At 46.6% G+C, this 9506-nt stretch overlaps 1 protein-coding gene across 1 annotated transcript; it reads left to right on the top strand.

The window, feature by feature from the left end:
- The first annotated feature begins 270 nt into the window (after positions 1–270).
- On the top strand, positions 271–8343 carry uqcc5 (ubiquinol-cytochrome c reductase complex assembly factor 5). The gene is made up of 3 exons (XM_078414036.1): positions 271–458; positions 609–916; positions 7711–8343. Exons 2-3 carry the CDS (start codon positions 766–768, stop codon positions 7800–7802), a joined length of 243 nt encoding a protein of 80 aa, XP_078270162.1. The 5' UTR covers positions 271–458; positions 609–765; the 3' UTR covers positions 7803–8343.
- Positions 8344–9506: the final 1163 nt, after the last annotated feature.

The following is a 9506-nucleotide window of genomic DNA, read 5'->3' as shown; positions in this document are numbered from 1 at the left end:
CTTTGATCAGGGTTTATTAGTTTGCTCTGGGTTTCATCCAGATTGTATAACTTGGTGCGTTCACAAGTTATGAAAGCCATGCATCCTTGTTCCAAAACCAATGAAGGAGGAGTGAAAGGGGACGCAGACGGAGGGCAATACAAATAGTAATGACTGAGATGCTGGGCTGCTTTGAGCAACGTCCCCGGCCTGAAGAGGAGGGACACGGTCTGTGCAAAGTCCCTTCCCTCCCCTCCCCTTCCCTTCCCTTGCCGCCGTCGTTTGGTGAAAGGTCAACGTTGTGAAGGGCAAGAAGCGCTGGGACAGAGAGGTCGGCGACTCTCCCCGCTGCTTCTTCGGTCTAAGGGGGACCGTCCAGCACCCGGAACAGTCTAACCCGGGCAGAGAGAGACACAGACAGAGTAAGAGACAGACACAGCCAGAGAGACACAGACAGACAGAGAGAGACACAGACAGAGGCACAGAGCTGCAACAAAGCGGCAACGCTCCCGGCTCCAGCGCTGAGACAGACACAGACAGACAGAGAGAGACACAGACACAGAGCTGCAGCAATGCAGCAGCGCTCCCGGCTCCAGCGCTGAGACAGACACAGACACACACAGACAGAGTTAGAGACAGACAGACAGAGAGAGACACAGACACGGGCACAGAGCTGCAGCAATACAGCAGCGCTCCCGGCTCCAGCGCTGAGACAGACACAGGCAGAGACAGAGAGACACACACAGACACAGGCAGAGACAGAGAGACACACACAGAGCTGCAGCAATGCAGCAGCGCTCCCGGCTCCAGCGCTGGCTGTCTTTATTTCCCGGGAAGAAGCAGTTGGGGACGTACCGCTTCCTTCCGTGTTTCTTTGTGCTGGGCGGTGTGATGGAGTGGATCATGATCAACGTGCGCATCGGCCACGAAACCTTCTGTGAGTATAAAAGGGACACGAAGCGCTGGAGCAACTCGGCGGCTTAAGCATCATCTGTGTCCTCTTCCAGACGCTGCCTGGGTGACTCCAGCACTTTGTGCCTTTTTGTGTGTAAACCAGCACCTGCAGTTCCTTGTGCTTGTAGCTTCTGTTGAGCACGATGGCCTAGGGCCTGCTCTGTGCCTCTGCACTTCCCCATCCCTCTACAGCACCTCGATGTGGTGGAAATATAGATATTTCCTTGCTGTATGTACCCTGTGCCCGAGGAGAAGGTTGTACTTCAGCCTCCATAACCTAGTTTCCATTTTAATAAATTACTTTAAGTGTAAGAAAATAACTGCAGATGCTGGTACAAATCGAAGGTATTTATTCACAAAATGCTGGAGTAACTCAGCAGGTCAGGCAGCATCTCAGGAGAGAAAACATTTCTTCACACAGAGAGTGGTGAGTCTGTGGAATTCTCTGCCACAGAAGGTAGTTGAGGCCAGTTCATTGGCTATATTTAAGAGGGAGTTAGATGTGGCCCTTTTTGCTAAAGGGATCAGGGGGTATGGAGAGAAGGCAGGTACAGGTTACTGAGCTGGATGATCAGCCATGATCATATTGAATGGCGGTGCAGGCTCAAAGGGCCGAATGGCCTATTCCTGCACCTATTTTCTATGTTTCTAGAAGGAATGGGTCTGAAGAAGGGTCTCGACCCTAATAAATTACTTTGGTCACTACCCCCGTGCCTTCTATCAGTTTACAATACAAACCAACTGATTGTGCACGTTTTTTGTGGAATACCGGAGTGCTAAAGGAATGAATGAATACTTTATTGTCACATGTGACAAGTCACAGTGAGATTGTTTGTTTGCATACCCAAGGTATGCAATAGTAAAGGGCGCTGACAATCCAGTCATTGCATGTGGAGTTAGTTTATTGCCACATGTACTAAGGTCCAGTGAAAAGCTTTTTTTTGTGGATGAAGGAACTGCAAATGGTGGTTTTACCGAAGATAGACACATAATGCTGGAGTAACTCAGCAAGTCAGGCAGCATCTCTGGAGAGAAAGAACAGGTGACTACGGTCTCGACCTGAAACGTCACCCATTCCTGCTCTCCAGGGATGCTGCCTGTCCCGAAAAGCTTTTTTGCTGAGTGCTATCCAGTCAGTGGAAAGACTATACATGCTTACAATCGAGTCGTCCACAGTGTACAGATACAGAATAATGGGAATAACATTTAATGCAAGATAAAGTCCATTAAAGACCGATTAAAGATAGTTTGTGGGTCTCTAGATGAAAGGACAAGACCACTCTCTAGTTGGTGATAGGATGGGTCAATTGCCTGATAACAGCTGGGAAGAAACTGCCTCAGAATCTGGAGCTGTGCGTTTTCACACTTTTGTACCTCACTCTATGTTAGAACCACTTTCTCAACAGTACTTACAATTTACAGAGGCCAATTAACCTATAAACCCGCACGTCTTTGGGATGTGGGAGGAAACTGGAGCAACCAGAAGAAACCCACACTGTCATGGGGAGAACATGCAAACTCCACACAGACAGCACCTGGGTCTCTGAAGCAGCAGTTCTACCAGCTGCACCCCCATGCTATTATATTTATATTTTTCATATTTCAGATACAGCGTGGAAACAGGCCTTTTCGGCCCACCAAGTCCGCGCCGCCCAGCGATCCCCGCACACTAACACTATCCTACACACACTAGGGACAATTTTTACATTTACCCAGTCAATTAACCTACATACCTGTACGTCTTTGGAGTGTGGGAGGAAACCGAAGATCTCGGAGAAAACCCACGCAGGTCACGGGGAGAACGTACAAACTCCTTACAGTACAGCACCCGTAGTCAGGATCGAACCTGAGTCTCCGGCGCTGCATTCGCTGTAAAGCAGCAACTCTACCGCTGCGCTACCGCGAGTATTGCAAGCAATCTGATTAGATGCAGAGCACAGCTATTAAAACAAAACAATATAGCATATGAACAGCGCCTTCGGCACACATTACCCGTGCCAAACCCTTTTCCAAGTAAGGGGACTAATGCTGCACACAATTTCAGCTGTGGTCTCATCAATGCCCTGTACAATTGTAATGAAACCTCCTCTTTAGTCAGAGGGTGGTGAATTTACGGAGGCCATCAATGGGTAATTTTAAGGCAGATATTGACAGATTCTTGATTAGTACGGGTATCAGGGTTTATGGGGAGAAGGCAGGAGAATGGGATTGAGAGGGAAAGATAGATCAGCCATGATTGAATAGCGGTGTAGACTTGATGATCCGAATGTCCTAATTCTGCTCCTATAAACTTATGAACAATCTTAACAGCCCATTTGTCTCATTTGGCAGCAGGGATGATCGATCCTTTCACACTTCCATCATTCACGGGGATGGGCTGAGAGTCTTTTGCTTCTTCCGTGAAGTAAAGACCTTTCCACTCCCCTCCACCACCACTCCCCTCCACCACCACTTCCCATCACCACCACTCCCCTCCACCACTACTCCCCTCCACCACCACTCCCCTCCACCACCACTCCCCTCCACCACCACTCCCCACAACCACCACCACTCCCCTCCACCACAACTCCCCACCACCACCACCACTCCCCGCCACCACCACTCCCCTCCACCACAACTCCCCACCACCACCACCACTCCCCTCCACCACAACTCCCCACCCCCACCACCACTCCCCTCCACCACAACTCCCCACCACCACCACCACTCCCCGCCACCACCACTCCCCTCCACCACAACTCCCCACCACCACCACCACTCCCCGCCACCACCACTCCCCTCCACCACCACTTCCCACCACCACCACTCCCCGCCACCACTCCCATCTACCACCATTCCCCTCCACCACCACTCCCCTCCACCTTCACTGCGCTGAACTTTAGCTCCACCCACTTCCTCCAAGTTAAAGATGTTGTCCTGGCAACCTAGGTGGGCACAATCAAATGCCTGTATCTTTGTGGGATATATGGAAGGGCCTTTGTTTCAGTGTTTAGTAAGCCAGCTCCCTCTTCTTTTTTCGGGATAATGATCACTGTTTTGATGCTGCTTTCCAAACACACACGGATCTCAAATTGAGTTTCATTTCTTTAGCTGCCAGATTTCACCCTATTCTTACTTTCAGCTGCTCCATCTCTGACTCTACTCTTCCTTTTACTAGTTGCCATAAAGTCATACGGCATAGAAACAGGCCCTTTGGTCCAACTCACCCATGCCAACCATGATACACCATCTAAGCTAGTTCTGTTTGCCCATATCCCTCTAAATCTTGTAAGAAGGAACTGCTGGTTTAAACCGAAGATAGACACAAAAAGCTGCAGTAACTCAGCGGGACAGGCAGCATCTCTGGAGAGAAGGAATGGGTGACGCTTCGACCCGAAATGTCGCCCATTCCTTCTCTCCAGAGATGATGGCTGTCCCGCTAAGTTACTCCAGCATTTTGTGTCTATCTTCCCTCTAAACAACAGTCAACAGTCAACAGAGCTTTATTTGTCATTCGGTACCGAGGTACCAAACGAAACTACATAGCAGTCACACAAAAAAGAAAAAGAACACAAGACACATGACCCCAACACAAACATCCAACACCCCCTCACTCTGATGGAGGCAACAAAACTTCCACTCTCTTCCCCACGCCCACGGACAGACAGCTCGTCCCCGACCGACCCGCACAGTCCCCGCAAGGGGATGGCCCGCGGCCGAGCCGCACCGGGCGCTGAAACGTATCGCGGCCGAGCCGGGCGATGGAAGGCCCCGCGGCCGAGCCGTGCGCAAAGGAAACCTTTCCTATCCGTGTACCTGTTCGAGAGTCTTTAAAATGTGGTTATAGCACCTGCCTCATCCACCTCCTCTGGCAACTTGTTTCATATATCCACCTTCTTTGGATTCTTATTGGGTCTCTCACCTTGTCTTTACCTCCATCTCGGGATAGTTTAGTCAAGCAAAATCGAACATCTCACGATAGTTTAGGTTACTTTTAGTTTTATTGTCACGTATAGGGAGAGGTACAGTGAAAAGCTTTTTTGTTTTGTGGTATCAGTCAGCGGAGGGACTATACATGATTACAATCGAGCCGTTCACAGTGTACAGATAGGGAATATCGTTTTGACAAGATAATGTCAGATTATAGTCCGAGGGTCTCCGTTGAGTCTGAGGGTCTCCGAGGAGTGTAGTCAAGCAAAGTCTACAGATTCCAACCACTCCCCTGACTGCTCCTCCAACCCTGTAAGGATTCTCCATGATCCCAATTTCCGTTCTACATCTTTCACACCAGCGCGTCCAAGAAACCTTCCTTTTTCCTTAACTGTGGTTTCACCTCCACCTTGACTGAGAAGGCTCACTCTCCATATCTTTTCCATTTTTTGCAATTTTATGCTCATCTCCTCTCCAAAGGTTCCCTTTGTCCTCATCTCCGCACCTTCCAGTCTCCACGTTGAATGGATCACCCACTGTAATTTAAATCGCCTTCAAAGACTGGACACATATTTCTCTATCCCTCTCTGTCAGCATTCCATCCACAGCGGCCCACTCCACCAACACATTGGTCGGGACACGTCGACTCACGGACTCGCCATCCACCGGCCACCGCTTTGACTCCTTGCATCGGGGCACCTTCACGCAGCCAACCTCGAAACATCCGCAGTGCTTTCAAACGCAAAGAGGGTGAACCCCCAGTCCGTCCACCGGCACCAACAATCTCCTCCATGTGCCGCCATCGCTGCCATCTTGATGAATACTCCCACACTTTGCAAAAGACAAAACAATGATTCAGTGACCACCTTGTGGTCTTCAAGATGACCCTAAAGGGCCTGTCCCACTTAGGCGATTTTAAGGCGACTGCCGGCGACTAGGCTGTCGCCGACAGTTCGCCGGGGTGTCGTGGGCATGATCGTGAGGAGTCTTCCAAGAATCGTAGTGGATCACAGCGCGTCGCTGAGAAATCATCCGGAGTGAAATTTCTCGGCGACAGCTGGCTTGTCGCCAGGTATCGTTGCTTATTGCGGGCGTTGTTGCATGATGTCCCCAGGTTTGATAGTTTCTCTTGGGTGCATTTAGAAGCACATAATATTAAAATAAGTAAAGTCATTTCAAGATACCATAAAATACTTGTGTTTAACCAATTAATTTACCGTCAGGACATTTGACAGGTAGATTGGAGGCGACAGTTTGACGGTCAGGTAAGCGTGGGAATTTTTGCGATGTTTATGGCCATCAGTGATCACATTTAAAGTAGGCTCCCAACCCAGATATGCAACCCAGAAACCAGATATGCATCTCCCGTACATTTTCAAAGAATGCCCACACACTTTTCACAAAAATCCATTTAACTATTTTTTAAATTAAATTTCTTAATACTGCCATTAGTAAATTGGAAATCAATCCAGTTTATGCCTTGTTACCGTGAAGCTTGGTTTTTAAGTAACCCATACAAGATGTTATAGTTCAAAACTCTCAAGTACTTAGACTTGTCAGTGATTTCAGCGAAAAGTAGGACGCCAGAGAAACATTGACAGCGTGGGAATTTCACAATGTTTCCGAAGACGGTGTAATCTCAACCTGACTCAGCATTGTTGTGGTCATTGTCGTCAGGTAAAAGAAAATTTTGGCGATCTGCTACGACTTTGACAGTCGCCAGCAGTCGCATAAAAAATCGCCTAAGTGGGACAGGCCCTTCAGCTTCCAGCTGCCTATCATTTTAATTCTTCCCACTCCCAGTCTGATCTCTCCATCATGGACTCCTGCATGGTTCCAAAGAAACCCAGTAAGCTTGAGTAACTGCATCTCAGCTTCCACACGTCATATCAACAAACAAAAAATCCTCGTTTTTCCAATTTGTTCAGAAATAGCCAGCTTCACTGCAAGGTCATCTATCTTTAACATTAATCTCCTGATGACCTGAAATGTTAACTGTTTTTCTCACTCCACAGAAACTGCTGGGCACACTGAACATTTCTTAAGATTTCCACCTTCCAAAATCATTCTGCTTTTCTACAGTTACATATTACTCATACAATACAATATATCTTTATTGTCATTGTACAGGGGTACAATGAGATTGGGAATGCGCCTCCCATACGATGCAATAAATTAATTAGCTAGTCAGTATTAATTTAAACAACTCAATGAAACAAATTAGAACAGTTTTAAAACAGAATAAAGTGCAAGTAGATCTGTGCCGGTTCACTGTGCGATGTGACCATCCGGCTCAGCAGGACCGGTTCATAGCAGCTATGGCCCTGGGGATGAAACTGTTCCTGAGTCTGGAGGTGCGGGCGTAGAAGGCCTTGTATCGTCTGCCCGATGGTAGAAGTTCGAATAGACTGTTGCAGGGGTGTGAAGAGTCTTTGTGGATGCTGGTGGCTTTTCTGAGGCAACGTGGGTAGTAGATGCCCTCCAAGGCTGGTAGCTGTATTCCGATGGTCCTCTGAGCTCTATGGACTACCCGCTGAAGAGCTTTCCTCTCTGCCTCCGTGCAGCTGAGATACCACACAGGGATGCCATGTGTTAGGATGCTCTCTATGGTGCAGCGGTAGAAGGTCATCAGCAGCTGTTGGGGTAGACCAGACTCATTTTAGAACTGTTGGTACTGGCATTTAATAATCCAGAATGATGCATTCTTCGTACCTTCAGGTCGTGAAGAATGCCATTTGTTAGGTTATGTGCCATGGAAAAGATTGGATGTCTGTGAAAAATTCCTACAAAAGTAGAAATGTACATTGATTGCACAAAAGCTTTTCAATTCGCTTTGTGCTGTCTCATGAATTTTCATTACCTTTCTAGATGATGTGTACCGAAGAAAACGTTCTGAAAGGCAGTACCAGCAGAAATTAGAAGACGTGCCTGCACCTGAAAATCAGCTGCCAACAAAATAAGATACCGGAAAATTTGCATTATGAATGCATTAAACTATTTCCTATTTAAAACTGTAATATTTCCTGAGATTTATATTTGAGCACATCTTGAATACAATGAAGCATTTCCTGTGGCTACTTGTTTGATTGAATTTTCTATTTCTCATCAACTTGTTTTGTATTATTACACCATGCATCTTTAGATATTTGAAAACCCACTTATTTAATTGCTTGAAGTACCATCACTCATGACATAGTATTACGTGCATACTACCCTACCCTGCGTGGTATAATTACACGAATTTGTGTTTGCTGACGTTAGAGGTAAATGGTGATAAGGATATCAGAAGCACTTATGCTCTTCAAATAATTTGAGGGAACCTTTTAGTTCCACCGGAAGAGGGAGTATTTGTATTTTCTTTTGTTCCATCAACAGCTCTTTCAACACAGGAAAGGAGCTTGACGACACAGCATTCTAGCTCGTGCCATTAACTGAAACACGCTGCTCCAAAGAAGGGTGCATGAGTGCAAGGTTGACAAATAAAACATTTATGATAAAAGATTGGAATGTGAAGCATAGTTCCACATTAAAGTCTTGACCTTGGTGCATTAAAGAAAAGGCTTCATGGATATACTGTATTCTCATTGATTAGACCTTTGTAGGGATCGGGTAGAAAGGGATAATTGGAGAGGGGGAAAAAGCTTGCGTGGAATTTAAATGGCCAATATAATTGTTACAGCGCGACTTATTTTTAATGTTTCTGAGATTTCTTTGTTGCGCCTGAATTCCTGCTAATGCCATTCAATGGTTCTCAAAAGAAGACGGGGAGCTTGTTAGAAGACCACTGGGGAAGGGTCTCGAGCTGAAACGTCACTTGTTCCTTATCTCCAGAGATGCTGCCTGTCCCACAGAGTTACTCCAGCATTTTGTGTCTGTCTTCTGTGTAAACCAGCATCTGCAGTTCCTTCCTACACAAGAGACCACCTTTATACCTTGCTACAGGTACCTTGGCAGTACAAAACTACTGTGCGGCATTACTTCTTATCAAGTGAGTGCATTTAATTCTTTAATATTACGATTGTGGGCACAGATGGCATTTATGAACTGAATTATTAAATTGACTTGGTCCTAGGTAAGCAATGGATGTGGAACTGGGTCATGATCAAAATTAAACAATGGCGAGTAGAATGTGCAGCCATTGAGTAGGGGAGGTCATGTTACAGCTGCATCGAGTGCTGGTGAGACCAGCCCTGGAATATTGTATACAGTTCTGCTCACCAAATATTAGGAAGGATGGGGTTATGTTGGAGAAAGTACAGAAAAGATTCACAAGTATGTCACCCAGACTGGAGGACTTAAGTTATAAAGAGGGCCGTTCTCCTTGGAGAAAATGAGGCTGAGTAGTGACCTTATGGAGATTTATAAAATCATGAGGGGCACTAGGTAAGGTAAATAGTCATAGTCATTTTTCCCAGATTGGTGAGTTTAAAACTAGAGGGCATAGGTTTAAGTGAGATGAGGGGAGGGGGGAGATTTAAAAGGACCTGAGGGACATGTTTTTCACATCGAGGGTGGTGGGTATCTGGATTGAGCTGCAAGAGGAAGTGGTAGGGGTGAGTGCAATTATGACATTTAAAATAAAACATTTGGACGTATACATGGAAAGGAAACATGTGGAGAGATATGGGCCAAATGCAGGCAAATGAGACTAGTTAAGAAAGACA

This window comes from Rhinoraja longicauda, chromosome 17 (genome assembly GCF_053455715.1).
Source record: "Rhinoraja longicauda isolate Sanriku21f chromosome 17, sRhiLon1.1, whole genome shotgun sequence".
Lineage (NCBI taxonomy): Eukaryota > Metazoa > Chordata > Chondrichthyes > Rajiformes > Arhynchobatidae > Rhinoraja > Rhinoraja longicauda.
The sequence above is the reverse complement of the archived record's forward strand: the minus strand, read 5'-3'. Positions and strand labels throughout refer to the sequence as shown.